Genomic DNA, 27,283 nt, shown 5'->3' with positions numbered 1-27,283 from the left:
TCACAAATGTTAAATATTTCCTATAGGCCATGGTAACCTGGTTGACACCAGACCTTTCTCAATTGTAACTGAGAGTGAACTTGGACTTGCAGAGCAAATCTCAAATTTCGTCAGGGTTTTCCCAGGCTAAGGCCACGGAAATAACATATTGGAATTCTTAATTTAGGAGGTGTTACTTTTAGGTACAGTACTCAAGTAAATGTTTGTTACTTTTCATGCCTAGTTTGTACATGAGAACAAGATTAGATTTATATGAAATAAAGGTGTTCAGGATGTTGGATGATGCATTTTAAAAGACGTCAAAAGAGAGTTCAGAGAAGGACTGTAAGGGACAATAACTGCTTTTTATTTCTTAACAATATTTATGGTATACTAACAATAATAATAATAATAATAATGATAAAAATCTATTTTAATCATAAACATATTTATATGTACTTGATTACGGTACATTTAGTCTTTTTTATTCATTTTTATTTAACCCAATCATATTTTCTATTTTTTTTATTAACTTTATTAAGAATGTAAAAGGTACAAATTCAGAGATAATAGATTTCATATAACTTTAAAAAAACAGATGACTAAAAATATCAGAAGTGGAAAAAGTGGAAAATAAAAACAATAGATCGCATTTAAAAAATGTAGCCCAATAATAAATTAAGGAGCTCCTTAAGCCAGTTACGTCACATGAGGGCGACACTATCATCTTTGTCAGTGAACAAAATGGCGTCTTACTGTTTGACTGTCACTAGGTTGCGGGTAAGAAAACGTTATTTTACTTTTTACAGAGTGTTTAACTGCCTTGCTGTCGACTACACATGTGACAACAGATATGTTATGTCGTGTAGTACATCCGCTGTTGCTTACGTTTGACCGGCAGCGGGTAAATGCGGAGAAGAGTGCGCACCGAGCCGCCGTTAACAGGTCACGGTGTCCTCGTCTGACACATGACAGCGGCGCTTTGCAACGGTTATAAACCACGTCCGACCGTACAGGAGCCAGTATTATACCGTGTTATTGTTAATCGCAGTATCCAGTTCAGTCGACACCAGCTGAATATTGGCTGAAAACGGTCCCAAGGCGCCCTGTTGTTTGCAAGGTGATCGCAAGGTTACGGAGTTTTCTTAACACGCACTTCATAACGGCTGGCTCCTAACTGCTCGGACTGATGCACAGAAGTGTGTTTCTGGTCGTGTGTTGGGTTGTGGGTCAAATCAGATACTTTGTGTTTTATTTTAAATAGCACAGGGCCTTCAGTAAGCAGCTGTTTACAAAAGGAGCCACTAGTCTCATCATGTCATGTCTTGTAAATTATGAATACATTTAGTTTAGTTCTGGGGGAGGTCTTGCTTCTCTTGGTGCTTCATCAATTTATTATCTGAATATTTTCATTACAATTTTCTTACAGATTATTTCATCACATATACACTACCGGTCAAAAGTTTGGGGTCACTTATAAATGTCTATTACAGACAGAATACCAGCTGAGATCAGTTGCATTGTTTTTAAAAATCAGGGCAGCAGTTTTCAGATGACATTATAATGTCATCTGAAAACTGCTGCCCTTACATAATTACAAAAGGGTTCTCGACTGTTGTAGAAAGAAGTGGCTGATCTGTAATGCAATATCTACATTGCACATTATCAGCAACCATTCATCCAATGTTCCAAAGGCACATTTTGTTTACTAATCTCAAATCATTTTAAAAGGCTGACTGTATGTATGTATGTATGTATATGTAAGCACATACTGTAATCTGAAAACTGCTGCCCTGATTGAAAAAGCAATGCAACTGATCTCAGCTGGTATTCTGTCTATAATGGAGTGGAATAGAAATTTCTAAGTGACCCCAAACTTTTAACCGGTAGTGTATAAGCAATCGCATATGCCTTGAATCCATTATTTCCATAAAATAATATGATATGGTATAAAGGAGACATAAATACAGGGATAATATGAGAACACACTGCTATAGTACACACAGTAATGGAGATTTGTTGTGAAAATAAGACTGGTTGATTTTGAGCCATTAGCTCGTTCAGTCAATGTTTATGAGATGTTTTTTTTTTTTTCTTCATTTGAAAATAATCAGCAGACAATGTAGCCACTGACAAAGCAGTGTAAAAAGGCCAGTCTCAGTCCTCAGTCTCACTTCTTTATTGCTTGTTTAGGGCGCCCAGATAGCACAGTTGGTTGAGTGGGCGCCCATATCAAAAGGTTTACTCCTCAACGCAGCGGGCCAGGGTTCGACTCCGCCCTGCGGCCCTTTGCTGCATGTCATTCCCCCCTCTCTCTCCCCTTTCATGTCTTCAGCTGTCCTGTCAAAAATAAAGGCAGTGAAATGCCCCCAAAAAATAGTCTTTATTGCATGTTTAGTTTATTATTTGGAGCAATAAGGTAGATTGCAATGCATTAATTACTATTTGCCAAATAGTATTTGGCAAATGACCTCCCAAAATGTCTGTTTCTGCTAATGAAATACCTGAAAAGGACCAAACTGACCATATTTAGAATATTTTTGGATCACTGGTCAATGCTGACAACCAAAAGAATGTCTTTAGCTATGAGAAAGGGCCTTGTAGCAAATGTATCACTGCTGCTGGTTTATTTACACTGATTTTGTTTGTAGTTAATAGTGATCCTCTGATTTACTTTGCCTGTAGGTTTTAGGTCTCATACATAGGTAACAGTGTAGTGTATCAGACTGTCGGTTAACGGCCTAGCGGGGGAGGCTTACCCCTGAAATATGAGCTGTATAAACTTTCACCCAGTTGCCACCTAGTGACTTTCCACCGAATATCAACACTGAGGGTCAGATATTAAGCAAGTGAACATAGCATCCCTCATGTATTGCCTTGGGTCTCTCATTGGCATGACAGATTTAAATCCAATCCTATATCTTAGTGTAGCTTACTTTGCTAGTAGTGGCAAAAGACATCAACTAATAAAAATTACTCAAAAACCTGATTCAGTGTTGTGATTACATTTCTAACATTCAGTCTAATATTGGGTTCCTGTCACAATTGTGATGCAATAGTTGGATCTATTTTACTCCATAATAAAGTTTTACATTGTACAGATCCTCGCAAAAATCACACTATAATCATTTTAATATTTTTAAATGAAAATGAGAATAATGATACAGAAAATATAATTCTCTCCAATACCGTGAATCATATCGCAATCGCAATATCTGTCAAATTATCGCAATTAAATATTTTCCTCATATCTTGCAGCCCTAAAAGAAAGGTCTTCAAAATGCTCCATACAGTCTCTACAGATAGATGAGTGTCAGTCTGATATTCTTGCCTGTAGCAGGAAGATTTGGAAAGTGTTTTGATAGCCTGCGACTTAGTTCATTCCAAATTTGTCTCTTTCTGATCTGATGTCAATGTTTAACCAAACTGACCGAGCCTTGTGTGACCAAAAAAGGAGATTCTTTTTCTGTCTTTGTACACCACATTTTTACTGGTGCCACTTGCAAGATCATGTTTTAACAATCCTCACATGTGGTCCCATTCTTGCATAATTTAATGACCGCTCTTTTCTCTGCATGGTTATTACATAACTCAAAATGTAATGTGTAAACCGTACAGTAAAACTTTGTTTATGGTGTTATTTCTCAAAACTGTCCTCTGTTTGCTCTGGTCTAGCTGGCCCTTGGAACCGGGGCAAGGCGTTTTCATGTCTCCGCAGTATTCAACGCCAAGGCCAAGGTGTCTATGAGCCGCTTTGAGCCTGACACCAGCATTAACTATGAGAAGATGCACGAGAACATCAAGATTGTGCGCAGCAGGTCAGCAGCTGCCCTTCTCAGAAATACACATGCACATACACAGAGTCCTTGTTGATTAAAGTTTGGCTCATGAGGAATGGCTGCTGTTTATTACAGCTGCACAGTAAATGTTGTGACATTTGCAGTGTTGACGGCAGGGCCCACGGAGCTAATTTTGGATGTCCTGGTCTTCAATGCATGCTGTAATATAAGAATAGGAAAAGCCTTTTGTGTGGCTATTTTATGACTATTGTATGAACAGTTAGCTGTCTAATAAAGCCATAATTCCTAATGGTGTTCAGAGCTTTTCCAGGATTCTTGACGTCAGACTTTCCAGAAGTGAGACACAAAACACAGAAGGACACAGCAAGAACACTTAAAATATGAATACATATTAGAGAAGTAGGTTAGCCAAATTTATAAAACTTCTGGTGCTAAAAACGCTCTGTGGCCAACGCAGCACAATGTTTTGACCACATCTTTCCATTAATCCGCCCCACCAGGCTCAGCAGGCCTCTCACTCTGTCGGAGAAGATCGTGTACGGTCACCTGGACGATCCAGCAGGGCAGGAGATCGAGCGCGGCCGCACCTATCTGCGCCTGCGTCCAGACCGCGTGGCCATGCAGGATGCTACAGCTCAGATGGCAATGCTTCAGTTCATCAGCAGTGGTCTGCCCAGGGTGGCGGTCCCCTCCACCATCCACTGCGATCATCTGATTGAGGCTCAGATCGGAGGGACGGAGGACCTACAGAGGGCTAAGGTGAGGATAGACGGAGGACAGATGGAAGGAATATCAGATACATATTGTGTGTGACGCATCATATGTGAACATATCGCTCTCCCAATTACTCTTAACACAGGAAGTAAACGAGGAGGTGTACAACTTTCTTGCAACTGCTGGTGCTAAATATGGAGTTGGCTTCTGGAAACCCGGATCAGGGATTATCCATCAGGTACAGTACACTGATTTATACTAATGCTATAAAGGGCTTTTCGTTAATGCTCGAAAATGGGTTTTGCATATTGTTATTTCCCTTGGGTGTTTGACCATGACTTTGCAGAATGATGTATGTGTTCAGCATACTTCCACTGGCTGCTATTTTGAAATTACTATTTTTCTGGAAGGATGCCAGAAAGAAGTTCCCAGAAAAGTAGTCCCTTTTAAATAGCAGTTTGTTGAATTTTACGTCCTAAGGAAAGTATGTGTGACTGACAGTAAATGTCGTTTTCTTTTTTTTCTTTTTTTAAGATTTGTTTGTATTAACCGAAGCTCTTTCAAGATGTTAATGGTGTGTAGCAAGGATCTACAGTTTGATACATTTAAAATTGTATTTTACAAAAGGAACATACACAAATGTATAACCTTAGGATGATGATTTTTGATTTTTGAACATCAGAAGAGAAAACAAGAAAAGAAAACGGCTAAATAAATTAAATGAATACAAAATAAAAACACAAATATTACACAAACTTTTCCCCTCCCACCCCCCACCCTCATCCCTTGTATGGTTCTCAGTTTCCTTTCATTTATATATCTACACTGTAAATGTCCTTTTCTTTGGACAGATCATCCTGGAGAATTATGCCTATCCTGGAGTGATGCTGATTGGTACAGACTCCCACACTCCCAATGGCGGTGGCCTGGGGGCCATCTGTATTGGAGTGGGCGGAGCTGATGCTGTGGATGTCATGGCTGGAATCCCTTGGGAGCTCAAGTGTCCTAAAGTGAGTTCTCGACACCTGCAATCTTGTAAATTAATTTTAATTTCATTAGCAGCTTAAACCCTGTTTTCAACCAATAAATGTCTCCACGAATGCTTGTTTTTATTCCATTTGTTTAAGCCTGTGTGTGTGTGTGTTTTTTCCCTTCAGGTGATTGGAGTGAAGCTGACCGGAACCTTGTCTGGCTGGACCTCTCCAAAGGATGTCATCCTGAAGGTGGCCGGCATCCTGACTGTGAAGGGTGGCACTGGAGCCATTGTGGAGTATCATGGGCCTGGAGTTGACTCCATCTCCTGCACTGGTGAGGATGAGAGGATGTTTACATGTGAACATCAAAGAAAGAAACGAACAACAGTGACGGCATCAACTACCGACCATATCTTGCTTGAATAGATGATACATTTCTTCCAACTTAAGGTAAAGTGACATTCTAATTTCTTTCAGGAATGGCCACTATCTGTAACATGGGTGCTGAGATTGGAGCCACCACGTCTGTTTTCCCCTACAACCACCGCATGAAGACGTATATGGAGAAAACTGGCCGTGGAGGTTAGTCCCCTTACTGTTCTCTCAGTCTCTGTCTGTTGAGTCCTTATTTACTGCGTCTTACCTGCAACTTTGTCCCCTTCTTCATTCCCTCTCAGAGATTGCCGCTGTGGCTGATCAGTTCAAAGATGACTTGGTCCCAGATAATGGCTGTGAATACGACCAGGTCGTAGAGATTAACCTGAGCGAGGTCAGTCAAAACATTTTCATGAGTCATGTAATGTAAGACATTGGCATATCCCAAATCCATACTACTTATTAATTCATTACTGTCTGTACTGCATACTGAGCATCATAGTATATTGCTTTAGTAGTTAGTAGACATATAATTCAACATTCTTTACAATTTTATACCAACAGGAAATTATAGAATATATGCAACGGTCAAACTGTGACTTTAGTATGCATGCTGTCTGGTTTGGCTCACTTTTCCAGTGTGAATACACTACATACCTACCTAGAATCAGGATGTAATATGGATTTGGGGCACACTGTATGTCCTACTACCATAATACCTGGTATGAGTTTTATAGTAGATCATTTGATTTATATTTTGGAGCACCTTGCTGCTAGAATATGTGTGTTCTATTAAGACAAGCATTTCAACATATAAACCTGTTTATTAAAACATGATTTACCTTGATGGATGACCTAGGTACTGAAGCTGGGCAGCAAACCAAAAATGTACAGCTTTCTTTAATAATAACTGACCTACCCATTTTTATGTTTGAATGTTGGAAGTAAAAGCTTCCACTCAAAAACTACAGCACCCACTTCTCATTTAGTCCCATACTTTTGCTTCGTCTTGTGTCGTATCATGTGGCGATGACGGTGCATGAGGCAGACTAATTGTGCCATCAGTGTTCCTCTTTTCCAAATTTAGATAACAATATTTATAGCATATGCAAACATGTCCTACATTACTAAAATTATCGCTGTTCTTCATTATGCCTTGTTTCCCTTCTCCTCTGACAGTTGAAGCCTCACATCAACGGGCCGTTCACCCCCGACCTGGCCCACCCTGTGTCTGAGATCGGGGCTACGGCTAAGAAGAGCGGCTGGCCCCTGGAGGTTAAAGTTGGTAAGTATTTGTGACACGGCTGTATTATCTTACAATTTTCAATATCTTTCTGGTGAAATATGATATTTCTTTCTTAGTTCCTAAGAGAGGTGTAAAATGAATACACAGATTACTGGCAGTAATTACAATATCATTGACAGGATGAGTAGAATATGATTATGATGATAAAGATGTATAATCACATACTTGCAAGTCTCTTTGTGACTTCTCTTCAGCACTTTTCCTCTCCATTTAATGTGGAAAAACCGTCTCTATCTGCCACTAACTGTATACTCATTCACTTTACGGTCGTTCTCAGTTCTCCTCTTACCGGCATTGAACTTTTCTGTTGCAGGTCTGATCGGCAGCTGCACCAACTCGAGCTACGAGGACATGGGCAGGGCGGCCTCTCTGGCCAAGCAGGCTCTGGATAAAGGTCTGAAGTGCAAGGCCCAGTTCACAGTCACCCCTGGTTCTGAGCAGATCCGCGCCACTATCGAGAGAGATGGATATGTGAGTCAGAATCTCACCGACATTTAGCGAGTGACCCAGTATTTGGGCAGTTTGTCCTAGTCTTTTTTTTATTTATTTTTTTACATATGACATTTAGACAATAGTATGTGTTTGAAAGATGCAGGAAAGGATTTCTTCAAATTCATGTTGTCCCTGTTTCAGACCAAGATCCTGAGTGACGTTGGTGGTGTCGTACTCGCCAATGCTTGTGGCCCCTGCATCGGACAGTGGGACAGGTATGCATCACATTTGTAAAGGCTAATTGTGCCCTGCTGGCAGCAGTCTCATGGCCGTTGATTCTTCCAACACTTTGCTACAGAGCAAAATAAATCGACACCCACCGACCAGATTGTCATGACATTCTGTAGAAGTATTCCCAGATAATGATTATTTTCTTCTCTACCAACACCGGTTCATGAAAGCTAATGACTGGATTTCCATTAAATGAACTGTGAATATTTATGATCCTCAGAGGATAATACCACTGTTTCTGATGACCTTTCCTCTCGCACTACAACCGGGCCAATTTCTTTCAACTTTACACAAGAAATATCAATCTAAAGACTATTCATGCTCACCAGAACTCTTTTCTATTTTGGACTTTTGAGAAACTTCCCCCTAGCATCAATCAGAGGCCAAAATGACACATGTACATACAATAAATCTCATAAGCAAATTGTCATAAAAGAGAACAAACCCTTTTAAATGGCTCTTCCTCTACAAAGGCTGTAAGAACAGGGAAATCATCAGTATGTTTTTCGTTCCAATACTTCCATATTGTTGCATCATGTAATAAACACCTCAGCCACTAAGGGCCACTAGCAGGGCTTTAGACTTTTTTAATCTTGTAAACTGATTGGAGATTGGTGGCTCACCGCACAGAAGTACTAAGTAAAGTCTAAAGATCAAATAGAAAATTCTTTCAGACTAAAATGCTCCGTGTTTTGACTTTCTTCAGGAAGGATGTGAAAAAAGGAGAGAAGAATACTATTGTCACATCCTACAACAGGAACTTCACAGCCAGGAATGATGCTAACCCAGCTACTCATGCGTTTGTCACCTCTCCTGAGGTAAGAAGTACTGCAGGTTGAACATGAAGCAAAATACAAGCTCAGCCATTCATAATTACATGGTCATCAATAGACTTTGCCGGACCTTCCACCACAGTGCTGCTGAGGAGGGTCTAGTCCACACAGCATTCCGGGATGGGAGAAAAACGTGCTCTGGTTTATTGGCATTTCTTTAAACCAATCACAATCGTCTTGGGCGGTGCTAAGCGCTGGACAGAGCAAAGAACTTGTTTTGGTGGAACATGTGTACGTTTGAAAGTTGTTTTAGTCGTGCAACAGAAAACTCTGATTGGACAGATAGTCTAGCTAGCTGTCTGGATTTACCCTGCACAGATCTGAAGAGCAGTTAACCATAGTCCTCACAAATTGACTGGAGTTTAAAATTCCAACACAAAGAAAGCGAAAGGTAACGGACATCCTGCCGAAAAGAGAGAGATCTGGCAGAATTTCCAACGGCACTCTAGCAATCCTGGAAGTGGAACGTCATGGATATAGACTATCAATAGACAGACTTACAGTAGTTCATGCGTACAGCATAGTGTATCAATGGAGGAATAACAATAGCATTTGTATTTCTGTATTCATGGTGGCTTGGACATTTGCACAGCCTAAATGCCTATTATGTAATTCATTGTAGATTGTCACTGCCATGGCAATCGCCGGGACACTCGACTTTAACCCAGAGACCGACTACCTGACGGCTGCTAACGGAGAGAAGTTCAAGCTGGAACCCCCCACCGGTGACGAGCTCCCCTCCAGGGACTTTGACCCGGGCCAGGACACCTACCAGTACCCCCCGGCTGAGAGCAGCGCAGTAAAGGTTTGTTTGTTTGTTTGTTTGTTTGTTTGTTTATTGAGATCCCCATTAGCTTCTGTCTGTCTTAAACAGAAGCTACTCTTCCTGCGGTCTCTATTATTTCATAAGAATATTACATACACTGGATTACATCCACCCATAACATTCATACTCGCAATACATCAAAAGACCTCTTGTTCGTACATCAAGGGTACAACAAAACATAAACTTACATATATAACCTTCATACTCACAACAAAAGTAAACCCAATATTTTAAAGATACAGTATCTAATCTCAACAATCTAGAGAGCAGCACTAATAAAACAGACTTTTAGTGAGGTCATAACCCAATAACAGTTTGAAACCACTACATGAGAGAGTAAACAAGTGTAAACAAACCGCATGATTAAGACTTGATTAGGCAGAAATGTGTAATGTGACAGTTGTCAAGACAGAAAAGGATTGTTTTGGTGTTCAAATAAAATTCAGTTTGATCTGGGAGTTGTCTGCCCCACTAGCCTTTGAAAATATCCCTGGAAGAACCATTTTTATGTCTTACCCTGATTTGATGCTGTTCAGGTGCAGGTGAGCCCCACCAGCAACCGTCTGCAGCTGCTGGAGCCCTTCGACAAGTGGCATGGAAAAGACATGGAGGACATGAGGGTCCTCATCAAGGTGAGCAGCAGAAATGGGAAGAAAGTTGTGGTGGATGTGCAAGTAGGAAAATTTGACACAATGGCCCAATCCCAAAGTCCGGACTCACAGACTCACGGACTTTAGTGCGCGTTCTCGCGAAATTCGTAAGGGCTTAGGGTTGTCCCAATGTGGAATTTCAAAGGGCGTGAGGGTTTGAGTACACACTTACCGAGCCCTTTCCGTGAGTCTGCATCGATGCAGACTTCACCAAAGGGAATTACCCACAGTTCAAAGCGTTGTGACGTTCACCGCGGAGACCATAGGGAAATCCGGAAATTACGAAGGTAAACAATAGCACGACACACGACCACGGAACAGAGCAACCTGTTGTCCAGCTTGTAAAACAAGAGTTTGGAATCAGGTAGCCGTCTCCTGGGCCCCGACGTGTGGAAAGCAACAAACTTAAAATGAAAATTCCCAAACCGGCAAGTGTCAGCAACATCTTTGTTATTAAACGTCGCCAAGGTAACATGTGATCTCGTGAAGTGCTGTCCCGATCCCATTCCTACCTATCTGAGCCCATGTGGCCTCACACACTCACTCACTTAGTACCTGAGATCAATTAAGTCTGTGAGTCCTTAGTCCTTAGTCCTCAGGGCTCACTTTGGGATTGGGCCAATGTTCCTGTCTTAGACCAGTTTCTTTCAACAAAGACTAAAACCCTTCAGTTCGCACAGAAACCGTGTTCATGCCCTTTAGGACGGGTTAAAGGAGGAATAGAAATAATTAGTTCACAAAAGGTAGAATAGCTTTTCTAATAGTGAAGGGCCCCCATGTTTTTGGATGAGTATATTGTTTTAGCTGATTCGTTCGTTTACACAAAGGTGACTGAAACTCCCCAGAATCATATAAATGGTGTAGTGTTAAATAGCCGTTGTTTAGTTTCTGTCACTTCTTTCCTCATCCTCCGTTTCTCCTTCCTCTCGTGTCCTCCGCTGCTGTAGGTGAAGGGAAAGTGCACCACCGACCACATCAGCGCTGCCGGGCCCTGGCTGAAATTCCGCGGTCACCTGGACAACATCTCCAACAATATGCTGATTGGTGCAGTCAACATTGACAATGATGCCGTCAACAAAGTCAAGAACCTGCTGACAGGAGAATTCGGAGGTGTGCCTGATGTGGCCCGCCACTACAAGGTGAGTTTAATGGGACGGTGTCTGTTGATGGTTACGTTACGTTGATGGCACATGCACAGTCGGTTGCCTGTTTATTAGGTACAGCTGGCTAAAACTAATGCAGTCTAACGGCAACAGTCCTGCAATAAATCCTGCCGTCATGAAGGTTCCAATGTTTAGTTTTTGATCATTTTGGAGGAAGCGGTGCTGTTGAACTGTATTGCAGTATACAGAAAGGTGTTTGTGATATTTAGACTACCCTCCTTTATTTAAGTGGGATGGACACAATGATACGAACACCTGTCAGTATAACACAGTACAGTTAAACAGCACCACTAACTGCAGCCTCCAAAATGACCATGAAGTTGAATCAACATCTCTCAAACGGTTTCAACAAAAAACGGAACATTATAAATTTCATAAAGGCGGGATTTACTGCAGGACTGTTGTATTAGACTGCATTAATGTTAGATAGGTGTACAAAATAAACTGGCAACTGAGTATAGATTTTGTAGCATGCTTCATGCTAGTGCTGCTAAACTAAAAACCAGACCATTATTATTTGTGTTGCATATTTTCCCAGCAGTTTAAAGGACAATTCCATGCGGGCGCCATCTTGGAAAACAGTCATGACCAGTCAAATCGCAAACGCTGTGTTTGAGCTATGTTACTGGTTACTGGTTGCATGGCGTTCGTGGTTCGCCCGCATGTAAACGTGAACGCTACTTTTTTTATAATCTTATCTTTTTAATAAACTGTCTGTACACTTACAAAGTTCTCAATGCTTCGGTTTACATGTAGGGACCCTCATTATGCTACCGTTGAAGTGTGGTGCTATTTTGAGCCTTTTTAGTGGTATAAAATAGCGATTTACCCTCTGCCCCGAAAGCTAGCATTAGCAGCTGATCACCGGTTTGCGGAAGCTTGTTTCAAGCTAGAGACCCATTCGATTAGCATGAAAACAGATCCCAGAGAACGATTGACTCGGTACACATCTGTTATTAACCCCTATGTTCATTTTGCGCCGGAATTGTCCTTTAAATGTGTCCTTTGTCTTTGTTTAACTGTATAATCCAGGCCAATGGAGTGAACTGGGTGGTGGTAGGAGACGAGAACTATGGAGAAGGGTCCAGTAGAGAGCACGCTGCCCTGGAGCCTCGGCACCTTGGAGGACGCGCCATCATTGTCAAGAGCTTTGCCAGAATCCACGGTAGGTTCCAGAGCACAGAGAGAAAAAAAACATGCAAACTTCAATCTGTTAAGAGAGATCTTGGCAATTTTATAATGCTTCAAACCATTAATATATTTTCTTTGTGAAAGGTAGAGGCAACAGGGAAGCAGTATCTTAATAAGTGTGATTGGGTTCCAGAGCAAGCTGATGATTATTTAGTCTGGCACAGGGTTTAGGTAAAATAGCATATACCAGCTTTTTGCTGGCAACGCATGTAGTTGTCGGGCAGATGAAAAGAAGATGATGTAGCGATCTACCATAATTTGAGCCTGTTTGTAACTGGTAGCCTACCGACAACATTCAGTTTCATTTACTTCTTCATCCCCACCCACCCAGAAAACCCCCCCAAGAAAATATGACAGTTACTACAATATTCGAGACCATTCAACAAAATAATAACAAAATAGACAATAAACCATAAACATATGTATAAATGACAACATCATAAGCCCATCATACACGTCTCTCCCCAGCACAAAGATTCCTAGGAGCCCTCCAGAAAGTTCAGGTACTTTCCCCATTTTCTAGTGTAGACATCCAATCTGGAAAACCGTTTAAATGACATTTTTTCTAAATGCCGCCACCCTAGCCATCTCACAAGCCCACTCCTGGACTGAAGGCACCCCTTCATTCCTCCATCCTCTTCAAATAATCTGTCTGGCTGTCATTAAACGAGTCTGGACCAGACCCAGCTTCTTATGTGCTTATCCATCCTGCTTAGGACTGACCCATCTCCCAGAACAAATAATCTTGGGCTGAACGGAACCTGGGTCACTGCAATCCGACATAGGTTATCATGTATCCCGGTTCAAAATTCCCGGACCTTATCACAGGGACCATAGGACATGAAGTAATTGGCCGTCCTCTGTCTTTCAGTTTCATTTATTAAAGTTTGACAAGGCAGGGTACAGCAGCATGAAAACACAGTTCTTAACACCGCTTTTAAACCGTTCATCTGTTATATTCCCTTTACCGGTCTTCCTCTGCTCCGCTGCGTGTGTGTGTAGGCACAGGCAGGCTACATTGAACGTAACGTTTGCTGACCGTTTACGGAGCGCCTGCTCTTTCACTATAATCAATAAAACTGGCTACACCAGGTGCGACAGCAGAGGCCTGCTCTACAGACATAATAATAGGCCATTCTTCTATTTATATCTTTATTGTGAAACACAAGAGCAGAGGATATTAATGATTGTGTGGCGCTCATAATTCTGCAGCGGTGGCGCGCTGCACGGTCGGTGTGTCTTCTTTTCTCTCCATGCCCTTATAAATGCATAATCTCTAAACTTGTTCTGTATATTAATTATTAAAAATAGTGTAAATAGCGTTTGATTTATTGCTTTTTTAAATATAGGGTGTTATATGGCTATTTAAAACACATGTCCGGTAGTTGTTCTATATGGCTGAAAATCTGGAATATTAACGGCCATAATGACCATCAAGAAAAAAAGTCTCGAATAATCCCCGGTCTGCCATGTTTACAGTCTGCCGGAATAAGGAGCGTCTAAGAGAGTCTCCAAGTTAAAATGACCGTCCATTAGTGGCAGTTTGTTATTGGAGGCTACATGTAGCTAAGTGGTGAGATGAAAGCCTGTCTGATCTCTGGAATGTTGCATTCATTTTTGTGAAAAGTTTTCCTCAGCAGAATCACACAAAAGTTGACAGCTGACATATCTGTTTACAAAGCTTTGAACATCATTTGGTCTTGACTAGAAAGATTTCCAACATCATGAATCCTGTGTGAACGGAACTGCTAATTCATCATGAGGACTGCTGCTAATCAATAAAAACCAGACGCGCATACTTTTATGCATTATTCTCCATGACCTTGTATTTCTGTGTAACATATACTTCTGACCGACAAGGAGCCCTTCTCTTGTTACCCGATGGAAGTAACTATGAGTCAGTGTCTTGCTGTTATGTCTCATATTTCCATCTTTTATCCCTCCACACAGAGACTAACCTGAAGAAGCAGGGCCTGCTGCCTCTGACTTTTGCCGACCCCAGCGACTACGACAAAATCCGCCCCGATGACAAGATTTCAATCACTGGGCTGAAATCCTTTGCTCCCGGCAAGGTGAGCAATGTTCTGCACCAATGCAACGCTGATCCAAAGGACAGCGGAGTCTTTTCTTAACATTATGTGGAAGAACAACTGGATAAGTGATTGACATGTGATCTTGTTTGTGTCCTCCCTCCAGCCCCTGACAGCAGTGATCAAGCACAGCGATGGCAGCCAGGTGTCCGTCTCTCTAAACCACACCTTCAATGAGACGCAGATCGACTGGTTCAAGGCTGGCTCTGCTCTCAACAGGATGAAGGAGCTCCAGTAATTGGCAGAGAGGAGGGAGGCGGGGCCAATCGAGGGGCCTTGGAATGGGGTTAAGAAAGGGAGAAATGTTGGCCTAGAGAGGGGCTTCGCAAAGAGGAAGAGACGATGTGAACGGTAGATGGTAACCAGACTGGTTGGTTGATGGGACAGCTGTAGTCATGCTCAGTAAAAACAACACACACACACACACACACACACACACACACACACACACACACACACACACACACACACACACACACACACACACACACACACACACACACACACAAGGTCGCTGTACAAATTAAAAGCGCACACACTTACACACAAACATATACTGTACATGCACAGACAGGATTACTGTAAAAGCACTTCGACAGGCAGAATTACACAAACGCACTCTTAGCTCAGCTTAGCGGTGTGTGTGTGTGTGTGTGTGTGTGTGTGTGTGTCTTTGTATTAGGCAGCATTGTTCGTACCGGCAGCACTCCTCAGTTTAACATCAGGTTTGTCAAGCTTAGCGGTTCATTGAGTGTTACCCTGCAGCGTCTCGCTAAATGTTTCATACACAGACGCTCATCTTTCTCTATTGAACAGTTTCTTATCCTAATTTTGTGAAAATGCAGCCTGGTGGAAGCATTAACATAAAGCATAATTTATTATCACGTACACTGTATACCATCTTTAATGATTCAGACCCTGGATTAATAAAGTTAGTTGCAGAATATCAAATAAAATTGGTGAAGCAGTGACGAGTTAACCGACCGCTTTCTGCTTTAAATTATTAAACTGCAAAATCCACCCCAAGACCAGACAGTTCTTGTTATCAATCATACCTCCTATTTAATGTTTGTTTCAGTAGTCTCCATCCAAACAGCTCGATAAGCTCACTGAATGTACTTTTCCTTCATTATCTCCAGACGGGTCACCTCTTTCCCACGTGTTCTCTAGAATTCTACGTGTATATTCTCCACTAAACGACTTGAGCATGCGTTTCCTCACTAATTGTAGTTGGGAGCCACACTGTAAACAAAATACCAGGCACACTTATTTACTGTAAGCGGCATTATTGAAATCCCATGGTCCCGATACGGTTACAGCCCATTCACTCTGTCTGAGATCTTGTGTTTTCCTGCTGCTCTTCTATAGCTTGCTTGACTCGTTCTCTGTCTTTTTGCATGATATAACACCCCATTGTGTGAAAACTCGGGACTGGGACGACAAACCACACAACACATAATGCCATTGTGTTAGCGCTAGCCTTTCCATTTTTTTTTTCCTTTCCATCTGTGTTTTGTCCTGTGTGTATGTGTGTTGTGCATGATTATTTTTATCGGGGGTTAACATCGGTCTGTGTTCGCATCTGTGTGTTCCTCTTTGCTCATCCCGTCTCTCTTGTTGTTCTCACCAGGCTGACTCGTGCAGTCCAAACCACAACCTGATATGTTTGGGGTAATAGGCTGAAATCACATTTATGTTGTTAGACTTCAAAGCTACACTTGGCAAGATATATTTAATGTAAATTCGTATGTGTGCGGTATAGACACAGGAACTCTTCCGTGCCCAGAGGAAATTGCAGCATAACAGTGTCATGAAAAGTCTGCCACGATATATCCAGAGAAAGCTCTTCTCTTCTATAGTAGGTCTTTCGTCTCATTATCCCCAATTACTGTACACCCTCTGGAACAATGCTTCTCAAACGTTCTGTTATCGTGGTTTCTCTGTGTCTCTCTCCTCACTATCATCTGGAGTTGGCAGCGTGTGAAATTGCCTTGTGTAGCTGTAATGGGAGATGACAGGCTGTTGCTTGTCTTATGACTTGCATGTTTTTTTTTCAGGTTGAGGTTTGGTTCCTACGCAGCATGAGCAGGCCTGCTGTCTTGATACACAAAGTAACGCACAATCTAGTGTCCAGATGCCTGTACACTAGCACTTTGTAGAGTTGTGGAAGTAGTTTCAGGGGCGCTTTGCTACGCTTTCATTTTATCGTCTGCAAACATTTCACTCTTCAGCGCACATCTCTGTTGTGTGTGTGTGTGAGACTATAGGACTGACATACAACTTGTAATATTCATTGTGGATACGCAAGTTTTCAGACAGTAGAAATCCAAGATAATTCTTTATTGGTATAAACCAGAGTTTTACCATGATGTATACCCTAGTGTGCGCTAATGAAACCGTCTGGTTAGGTATTGTTGTGGGCATAGGGATGTTTGACATAATTGCTGCTATGTTTTATGTTGGAGTACTGCTAGTCTTCTATGTTTAGCTCTTATCATCGACCAGAGTCTATAAATCCATCACTTCTTCTTTCTGCTGTCTAGGAAGTAAAAACCCTTCGGATTATTACAGTTCCTGAGGTCAATCCCTATGTACTAAACAAGTTACTAAATTTGGACCTGTGTGTAAATGTGTGATATATAGCTGCACTTTGTATAGAGGTGTGTACATAAATGATAAATCATTATATAGATATATAAACAAAGAGAGAGAGAGATCAAGCATGATGTATGCTAGCTGTGCTTTCTAAATGAGAGCCGCTAACTCTTGTTTGTGAAGACTTGTAACATAATGTCATGGCATGGAGTCCCCTCTGTTGTCTTCAATAAGCTGAAGCCCCATTAACCTAGTGGTTTCACACACCAGTCTCGGATTGGGAGTTAAATTCCAGCGCAGATATCGGATTGTAGCTGTCGGTTACTGCTGGGCTTTGACAGCGAAAAAGGTCCTTGTCATTTTTAGGAAGGTGACTCATGACGGTTTTGTGTATTTTTCTTAATTTTTTAGTTTTCTTTCAAACTGTTTTCAGGGACACAGATGATTTGAAATAGCAGCAGACCAACTTTTAAAGATATATGTTGGACACGAATGATTCCCTGTAGGGGTTACCTGTTCACTCAACCACTCAACACTTTGAGAATCCTCATTTCTTTTTGCCCCTCATAAAGTTTGTCACTTTGATGGTTAAACACTCCTCACCAGTGTGTCCGATTTACTGCCAAAGATGCCTAATGAAAATACTGAGATGTTGAGAAGTAATGGTTATCCATAGCCATTGTATTTGGGGAAATAACACATTATTATATGATCTTTCAAATAAATCACCATGTCCATAATTATTTGGTTATGCACAGGGGGCTGCTTTGTACAGAATTCACGCATTCGAAAAAATACTGATGCATTTGACCATCCCTTGTTCTCTGTCAGCACATTTAAAACGGCAGTTTGCTTGTACTTCGATGTAAAATAATACTTTGTTGTTCACTGGTTCCTTTTGAGTTTTAAAAGCGCTACTGTAATGTGACAAATCCAAATGATGTTGTTCATGAAGGAATGCCGACTGTGTCATTTTGTACTCAGGTGTGCTTGGTCAGGCTTCCCTCTGATGTGTTTGAAATCCATTTTACTCCATGCTTCGTTTGTTCAGACACGGCAAATAAATATGGATTATGAACAGGTGTTTTCTCATAGTGATGATTCCCCCTTACACTCCGGTTTCTGCAATCAAATCTGACTTTGTAAAAGTAGATGATTGAAAACGCCTGCAGTTTTGTTGCTTGAGAGATTTCAAATATCTTGACAATTACAAAATGACTGGTCAATTAATAAAGATACAATTCCGAAGTGGATGTTTTTGTGTTTTTCTTTGTTTAATGAAATCAATAATAAGATAAAGTGATTGTTCCAATAGATATACAGGCTTCTAGCAGCTAACGGTGTGGTACCAGACAATTTTCATCTATGTACAGTATATGATAATTGGCTAATAATATCATTAAACTTAACGAGTTTGGGAATTTAATTTAATTTTAAAATCTGTGAAAAGTATGAAAACCAAATACCAAGTTATGGCAATGCAAAGAAAAATAATGACATATATTAACAAATAGAGCTTTAAAAATGGGCACTGCACCTTTAAGTTTTGCGACATGTCGTAAAGCGCACTGTCGTAAATAATCACGTGGAGACATCATGGATGCTCCTGTGAGTTTGCTGTAGATTGTTATACCTTACCTGTAGTCTTTAGCTCGATTTTGAACATTTGTTGATAAAATAAAATTCATCTCCGCTGTGGAGAAACAAGAAACGCTGTCCTGAAAACAGGCGACACCTCCCAGCCCAGCTGACAGTGCGGTCCGGTTGTTTTACCACAGCAGCTTTGTGTGTGTGTGTGTGTGTGTGTGTGTGTGTGTGTGTGTGTGTGTGTGACATTATGTGTGTGTAAGTGAGTAGATGCTCACAGAGTGTAGTCTGCATCATGTTCGTGTTGGTGGAGATGGTGGACACGGTCCGGATCCCTCCGTGGAACTTCCAGAGACAACTCAACGACGCCATAGCTGAGGAGCTGAACAAGAAACTGGCCAACAAGGTGTGTGTGTGTGTGTGTGTGTGTGTGTGTGTGTGTGGGTGTGTGTGGGTGTGTGTGGGTGTGTGTCTGAACAAGAAACTGGCCAACAAGGTGTGTGTGTTAGGGTTGCACGATATTGACAAAATGTGATATTGCGATACTGATTATGAATATTGCTATATCGATATTAATTTCAATATTTTTAAACCTATGTAAAATTACAAAAGTTACGGGAAAACGCATAAAAATAGATTCATAACAAATAAAACAAGTTTTCTTACAACACAAGGTTTATTTTACAAATAAGGAGCATGTCTACAGAACAGGACATGTTAGAAACAATACAAATAAACATAAAAAAAATATTGCATACTTATCGTGACACTTGATATAATATTGTGCATCATGCACCGTGTGTGTGTGTGTGTGTGTGTGGTGTTTTTGTAAAACTTGAACACAATGCTTAAGTATACTTCTGATTTTGAGTTCAAACTAGCATGCAAAATAGTCAAAAAAGTAAAGTTTTATTTTTATTATTATTATTATTATTATTGCCTTTATTTAAACAAGTCATCTCTTTTATAAGAGAGACCTGGGAGCAGCAGGAGAAATAAGAACAGCCAGTCACACTATCACATACAGACAGTTTGAGAAACAATCACAGTCCTCTCTAAAAAGATCCAAAATTCAAAGTTTGAATTCATCCAATGGGATTGAGACTTTCAGGTATTTAACACTTCACACTAAAGTAAATGCTACATCCATACACACCTTAATCACATATGAGTTTAATCACCAAAACTACAGAAAGCCGATACCGTCAAAATAAACCCAGACTGAACAGAAACCCAATTCATTAGAACATTTTGACAGTAAACCAAAATGCTGAAATGCATTTCAGTGGTGGTGAAGTTATTGGTGCTAATATGAGGTGAGGACTGAGCATATGATTTAGGGTTTTGCTCTGTATGTAAGTACAGCATTTTGTGTTTAAAGTTAAGAAGCTAACAAGTCAGTTTTTGCTATTTGCATTTCGAGTTTTCCTTTTTTAAGTCTGTCGTGACAACCAAGCCAAATCCCTTATGGAATATTATAATTTCAGCATGTTTGCATAACTGTGGCGTGCTCTCATCACCTCAGGTGGTCTACAACGTTGGCCTGTGCATCTGCTTGTACGACATCACTAAACTGGAGGATTCCTATATATTCCCGGGGGACGGAGCCTCACACACCAAAGGTATGATGACGCTCTCTCATTTCCTCATACAGTACACTTGCATCAAGCCACGTACTGTACTTTTACCGCCTCTTTAGATTTTAAACCCACTGATTCCTTCCCATCTTCCTCTGGTCTTTCTGTCAGTTCATTTCAGGTATGTGGTTTTTCACCCATTTCTCGATGAGATCCTGCTCGGCAAGATCAAGTACTGCAGTCAAGAGGGAGTTCATGGTAACTTCTGTCTTTCCATCTCAGCCTGTTTGATTCAATCTCCAGAAATGTATTAGCAAAGTTATTGTCAGAGCTCCAGGTGACCTCTTCAAATATCTTGTTTTGTCTAACAGTCCAAAGCCCAAATATATTCAATTTACAATAATATAAAATGGAGAGAAGCAGCAAATCCTCACATATAGAATCTGTAACTAGCTGTTGTAAGTTTCTACTTGAAAAATGGGTTAGGGTTGGTCAAAATAGTCGATTAATTTTTTGTAGGTCTACTTATTGATTAATAGACTAGTTGTTTCTCTATAAGAAAAAGATTAAAGTCAATGTTTGACTTAATTTTATTGTGAATTACCAGCTCATGATCATTCTAAGTCAGCCGTAGCAAATACATTGTATATCTGCCTTATTTCTTCATTTGTTTTTGCCATATATTATATTTCATTCAGTTGTGCCGTCTACACAAACCGTCCCTTTAGGATCTGAGAGGGTCGGGCCCTCTGCCACGTCACTGTTTTCACGCCTTTGGTACCAAAATAGCTGTCCTTCTCTCGCTGTCTACTCCTCATGTTGTTTTTTTTATAAAATGTAACTTGAATGGTAACAATGTCTGGGGTATTTAAAAAAAAGAAATTCACCACAAGGTCTGAATTGTGCCTAAAAAGCGAGAGGCTGTCACATGTACCAGACAGAAGTCCACTGACCCTGTCCCCTTTCTGTTTCACAGTGACCATGGGCTTCTTTGATGACATTCTCATTCCACCAGAGTCACTTCAACAGCCTGCAAAATTGTATCCTGACTGAAAATGTTCATGTATGTATATGTATGTGTGTATATAAATATGAGAGAGAGAGAGAGAGAGAGAGAGAGAGAGAGAGAGAGAGAGAGAGAGAGAGAGAGAGAGAGAGAGAGAGAGAGAGAGAGAGAGAGAGAGAGAGAGAGAGAGAGAGAGAGAGAGAGAGAGAGAGACTCATCCAGATGTGGTTGGGACAGGAGCTGTGTGTATATGTATGTGTGTATATATGTGTGTGTGCGTATATATACACACTATTGAGTCTCATCCAGATGTGGTTGGGACAGGAGCTGTGTGTGTATATATATGTGTGTGTGTGTGTGTGTATATATAAATATATACACATGCAGCTCCTGAGCAGTCGAGGCGTCCTTAGCTGCAGCCTCAGCGATGAAGCCGAGCAGGTTTGGCTTTGGGAATACGAGACGGACGAGGGGGCCCACGATCTCTACATGGACCAGGGAGAGGAGATCCGATTTCGGGTGACCGATGAAGTCTTTGTGGACACGTCGCCGACGGGGCCGGCCGCGGCGGCGACGGACACGCCGGCTCAACCGGGACAGTCGACGGCGCCGCCCCCAGAGGACAGCGGGGAAAAGAAAGAGGCCCCGTACACTCTGATTGTAAGAACACACCTCATGACTCCCACACAGTAACTCAGCAGGACGTCTGTTAAAGTATAAACTGTTAAAAAAAGCGTGAAAAACACGTTAATTTGGCTGATTCAGACTCTGTAGAGTTTTCTCACTTATGTTCACCAAACTATGGTTATGTCTAGAGCCCGACCGATTTTAAGGCAGATATCAATACAAATATTTGGGGATTTAAAAATCCGATACAATGGCAGATATATTAAAAACCTAAAAATCCAGAAACTCATAGCAAAAAACAGATTTCCCTAACGGTTTGTAGTTATTTGAGTCCTCACTAAAATATAATAATGCAGTTTAAAAATTAACTTGTTATTGTCACAACAGAACAGAGGAACATCTGAATATTTTAAAGTTCTGATAAATAAAATGTATAAAAATACAAACTTAAGATATGAAACTTAAAGTCCTTTGAACAACAAAACACTAACAAAAAAATCAGTGTTGCCAACAGGGACGCTGTAGAGCGCCCTCTGGTGGACAGACTATGGTTGAGGGGGGGGGGGTTTCATCAGTTTTTATTTAAATATTAATTTATCGGCCATTATAAATGCAGATAGGTTTGGAAAAATGCCTAATATTGGCAAATATCTGTCTGGCTCTAGTGGTGTCCCAGCCTCGTGGCTGCCTCCTAACTTTCTCCCAACGTTTTTTAGGCTGAATGTGTCCTAATGGGCCCAGAAGGCTGCCCCCCACCAGACCTCTAAATCTAGCTGAGAAATGTGGTTTGGTTTTGCCGGTTTATTTTAGGACACAGCTGGTCTAGTGTTGAGCTCGTGTCAGCCGTCTGTCAGGTCTTCTAGTGAAACGTCACACTAAGTGGTTTTTAACCCTTGTGTTACCAGTTTTCAAATTTTTTTTTTTTAATCAAAATATTGGACGTAGAAATAAGCGCTGAAAAATTTTACAATTTATTTTACAACAAAAACGTTGGAAAAAACAAACTGGAAAAAGGCGTCAAACGTCAAAAGTGTTTTTCTTAAAAGGTTGACGGGAAGACAACACAAGGGTTAAGGAGGAGGGGTCAGTTTTAGAGATGATTGCCATCGGTCAGAATGCAGGAGTGAGCCACAGAGTTCAGTTCATTCAACAAAGATTTATTTAACATAAGGGTGAGCAAATGATAATGCATAACATAACAGACACATGGGTTGGAGAATCTGGAAGAAACAAATAGAAATTAAGTCAATATTCTAACATGTTCATCATAAAGAAATTAGATAAATAAAAAAAGGGGTCATTTACCGGGGTGAACTCCACCTCCTGCACAAGTTCTGGCTCCTTCCCCCCCCAGAGAGGCAGCCTCTGCCACCCGGGTCTGGTCAGTCGAAGCCCCCTGACCTTCACTGCCACCCGTGTGGCAGCCCAGTGGTTCCTCCCACAGGTGCTGGGCCCATGCTTGCTTCTCCGTGGCAAACCCGGCCACCAGACGCTCACCGACGAGCCCTCCATCTGGGCCTGGCTCCAGACGGGGGCCCCGGGCTTCCTCCAGGCAGGGTCACTCTACCTCTTCCTCGTTCAATCATAGGGGCTTTGGAACCAATCTCCAACCTGGCCTGGGAACGCCTCGGGATGCCCCAGTCAGAGCTGGGGCTCAGGGAAAGGGAAATTTGGGGTCCCTAGCTGGAGCGGTCGACTCCAGATAAGCAGACAAAGATGGATAGATGGAAGCGGTCATTTAAATATCAGACACGTTAAGAAGAAATACGTGCATAGTAAAACTCATCTTACCAGCTGCCGCCCCATGTGAAGGTGGAAAAGAGAGTGACTGAGAGGGAGTGCAGTCTTAAATAAGGAGTGAGCAGGTGAACTCAATCAGGTAATCAGGGTGGAAACAAGAGCCAATCAGTGGTGAAGACGGGAGGAAAAGAAGTGAGGTAGCTGAGGAAAGCAAGTGCCAAAATAAGATAAAATAATAGGGCTCTTTAGTCCAGTGGTTATAATAGAAATTGCATTTAGAGAAGTGGTTGCCACGTCATCGTACTTCCAAGGGCAGCTTCATGTTTGTAGAATTTTAACATCATTATTTATTCACACTTCATCATCGTATCATTAAAACACAATTTCAGAAGGTACAAGGACCATATGTAGGCGTACGTGTGTGTTGAAAATCCAATGGACTTCAAAAACTGACAGAAACCACCTTAACCCCTCAGTCAGGTTTGAGTTTTCCATTTAGACCGGTCGTTCAAACAGTTCATAAAGGTTACAGAACCGTTACCGCGAGAGATGCAGCCAAACTACTTTCCAAGTCCACACAGTTCTGAAAATAGGACTAATCACTGTAGGACACAAATTACTGTGCGTAAAATGTAACAAAAGTAGCTTAGCGTCCATCCTGACCCACTGCGCTGTTGTTTTAGGGGACCATCTGTGACCCGGGGCTGGGGCTGCTGTCATGGTGGAACAGTTAGCGCTGAAGAAGAAGAAGAAGAAGAAGAAGAAGAAGAAGAAGAAGAAGAAGAAGAAGAAGAAGAAGAAGAAGAAGAAGAAGACGACATTTGGTGGCAACTGACAGCTCGACCATCGTGACGAGAGACGGCCAGCTGGAGACACAGAACCCAGGACGTTGGTACACAAGTCAAGACACAACGTCGAGCAGCTCCCTGAACCAAGATGTGATGTCACATTGAGACTGATTGTTGTTGTTTTTTTATAATACTGCCCTGAACACGCCAGCTTCATGTGTACATATGTGAAATTGACCCTACAGAATAATTCAATGGACATTTGGTGAGATTTTGACCCCCAATTCAAAAGAATTAGGCCATTAATCATTTGAATCTCAACGTCATCACTACTTTGGCGTGACAGTCGGACATACACAGGTTATAAAATCTGACGTAAATGGCTCAAAGTAGGAGGTGTTGAACCCTGAGCAGCATCTGTCAGGGATGAAAACGATGTGGCGCCTAACGGTCCGTGTAACGCTTATCAGTTCAATTTTCTAAGAACAAACGGATATTTGGAAAAACAGAAAAATGGGTTCAAATATCAATTCTTTTCCACCTTGACAAATTAAAAAAATTAACCCGTTTTTCCAATTTTCAGTTTTTTATTCAGAGGATCAGAAATTGAGAAAATTACAAAATTGCGTCTGAGCTCCAATTATTCAATACTGTAATGGTATTCTCTTCCTCTACTTTGTGGAATATGCAGCTCATTAACTACATATGGACCAAAAAAAACCAAAACTGACAGACTTTGAGGTCAGAGGTGCAACTGATGGTTTGGGGTGGGGTAGCTAGAAGAACGAGGGAGAGAATACCATGGCAGTATTGAATAATTGGAGCCCAGACGCAATTTTGTAATTTTCTAAATTTCTGATCCTCTGAATAAAAACAGGTTAAAGCTCCAATTTTTTAATTTGTCAAGGCGGAAAAAAAATGAAAAATTGGATATTGGAACCCATTTTTCTGTTTTTCCAAATGTCCGTTTGTGTTTAGAAAATTGAACTGATAAGTGTTACATTGACCCCTAACGATGGAACATCTTACCGACAGACTTGAGGTTGAAAGTGAGAGAAATAAGGCTGAGGGATATTTTTGTTGATAGAAATTAGACCCACAGGACAGTTTAAAACTCAGTTGCATCATCAAGATCTAAACACAGGTAACCGTGCAACAATAAAAACAGTTTTTTCAGTGGGACAAAACAATTTCAAGCTTAAAATATTTAATTTGTATTTGAGATTTTACCTCTCCCAAAGGATTTTGTGCACGCATCCTCAATTTATTTAACAACCTTTGTAATATTGTGTGCGTCTATTTTGTCTCACAGTAAAAGGGCTTATCATCTGCGTGAGTGGTTGTGATTTGTCATTTTGTGTTATTATGGGAAGTATATCAAAACGGATTAGTGAGCGGCCTTTAAATCCTACAGTTTGAAGGCCAGTGAAGGACACCGTCCTGCTTGCTTGTAACAGATCTGCTCTCTGCACTCTTTATGTCTGTCACTGTTAGTTTAATAAGCCACACGTACTTGTGTTTGTTGTGCGATCAGAAATGCAGTAGGCTGTGTTTCATGTGACAACTGCATAGCCAGTTGTCTGTTGTGAAACTAGGTCAGACTATAGATATATACTATAGAGTTTATATCAACAAAAATACATGGTTAGCATGTGACCCTCCTTAGAGAAATATAGCCTAAAGAAAGCTCCGCTTAAGAAAAGGATGAAATGATTTACCATGTAAATAACTAGTACTGCAGACTCGGTGCATCCATCTCATATTTGTATTGTATATATGAGGGCTCTCTTCACTCATCTTTGATAGATATTTATTGTCATTGCATATATTTATACAACAAAATGTTGTTGGAGCAATTCAATTTGCAGCATTTAAATACGAGCTAAAATCTAACATATATACACACACACACACAAGCCTCACTCATGCCCCACATACACATTCTTACCCATTGTTAGACATTCAATTCAGACATTGTTTTGTATCTGTGATGAAAGATGAAATTGTAAAATGTAAAGTCCATTGCATTACTGGAGTTTTTTTTTTTTTTACACATCCTTTCCCATAATAGAGCAGCACAAAAACAGCTGCATAAAGGTGATATATATATATATATACACGCACGCACACACACACACACTCTCTCATCATCACGCCATTGGAATCTCCGCCAGCTGCGCAGACTCAGCAGCCCTCGCGTCGTCACGCCAGGGTTTTCCGTCGGACTGCACGGATTTGGTCGACTTATTTATTTAATAAGTCGTTATATAATACTCGCCGAGTTAAGGCACACTCTCGCACACGCTGATCATCCTCAACCTACTAGCGCACCCAATGCGGTAAGTAACATTTCTGTTAATCTACGCTCGTTGAAGTGCATGCAGGGGTGTGTCAGCGTGGCTTTGTTTTGGGATCGGGACAATGTCTTCTTTGCACGCTTGACAGAATAACCTCTAAATATGATAGCCTATTAAATATTAGCCTATTTATCTCTGATTGTATGGAGGACTGATCGGGTTACATGTCCACCATATTTGACCGGGTCTTCTAATGAACGGACCTCTCACCCTGCTTTTGTCCAAGTTGTATTATGAAATAGCATTGACTGATATTTCCGCCTTTCACCTTTTTTTGACAAATTGCAGATATGATTGTGGCTGTCAGTCGGGTAGATTTAAGAAGACTTCTTAACGTTTCGCTGTTGGCTAAAATAAAAAACGAGACGCAACAAAAAGATAC

At 41.1% G+C, this 27,283-nt stretch overlaps 3 protein-coding genes and 1 long non-coding RNA gene across 9 annotated transcripts in view; 3 read left to right on the top strand and 1 right to left on the bottom strand.

Moving 5' to 3' along the window:
- Window positions 1-687: 687 nt before the first annotated feature.
- LOC120574211 (aconitate hydratase, mitochondrial-like) lies at window positions 688-18,467 on the top strand. The gene is made up of 18 exons (XM_039824432.1): window positions 688-759; window positions 3,655-3,797; window positions 4,280-4,538; window positions 4,639-4,731; window positions 5,345-5,503; window positions 5,651-5,801; window positions 5,945-6,049; window positions 6,145-6,236; window positions 7,022-7,127; window positions 7,462-7,619; window positions 7,782-7,855; window positions 8,578-8,689; window positions 9,327-9,509; window positions 10,067-10,162; window positions 11,128-11,319; window positions 12,376-12,508; window positions 14,485-14,606; window positions 14,731-18,467. The coding sequence occupies exons 1-18, from the start codon at window positions 688-690 to the stop codon at window positions 14,860-14,862; spliced, it is 2,382 nt and encodes a 793-aa protein (XP_039680366.1). The 3' UTR covers window positions 14,863-18,467.
- A 314-nt stretch (window positions 18,468-18,781) lies between these two features.
- Window positions 18,782-25,075, top strand: polr3h (polymerase (RNA) III (DNA directed) polypeptide H). 5 transcript variants are annotated; one of them, XM_039826298.1, is made up of 7 exons: window positions 18,782-19,212; window positions 20,332-20,428; window positions 20,555-20,641; window positions 21,360-21,423; window positions 21,815-22,049; window positions 24,440-24,494; window positions 24,531-25,075. In XM_039826298.1, exons 1-6 carry the CDS (start codon window positions 19,102-19,104, stop codon window positions 24,488-24,490), a joined length of 645 nt encoding a protein of 214 aa, XP_039682232.1. In that variant the 5' UTR covers window positions 18,782-19,101; the 3' UTR covers window positions 24,491-24,494; window positions 24,531-25,075. The 5 variants fall into 5 exon arrangements, with proteins under 5 accessions (XP_039682232.1, XP_039682229.1, XP_039682233.1 ...); XM_039826295.1 differs by having other exon boundaries at window positions 24,525-25,075; XM_039826299.1 differs by having other exon boundaries at window positions 24,540-25,074.
- Window positions 23,100-23,818, bottom strand: LOC120575483. Its single transcript, XR_005641997.1, has 3 exons — window positions 23,808-23,818; window positions 23,322-23,712; window positions 23,100-23,236 (listed from the first exon to the last, which is right to left on the bottom strand). It is a non-coding gene; the product is annotated as an uncharacterized LOC120575483 (long non-coding RNA).
- Window positions 25,076-26,700: 1,625 nt separating the features above from the next.
- Window positions 26,701-27,283, top strand: part of LOC120575093 (cold shock domain-containing protein C2-like) — an 8,663-nt gene continuing 8,080 nt past the window's right edge. For both annotated transcript variants that reach the window (XM_039825701.1, XM_039825700.1), the window contains exon 1: window positions 26,701-26,883. The gene's annotated coding sequence lies outside the window, so the exon portion shown is untranslated. The remainder of the gene's footprint in view (window positions 26,884-27,283) is intronic.

Source organism: Perca fluviatilis, chromosome 15 (assembly GCF_010015445.1).
Source record: "Perca fluviatilis chromosome 15, GENO_Pfluv_1.0, whole genome shotgun sequence".
Lineage (NCBI taxonomy): Eukaryota > Metazoa > Chordata > Actinopteri > Perciformes > Percidae > Perca > Perca fluviatilis.
This window is presented reverse-complemented; position numbering and strand designations above follow the sequence as displayed.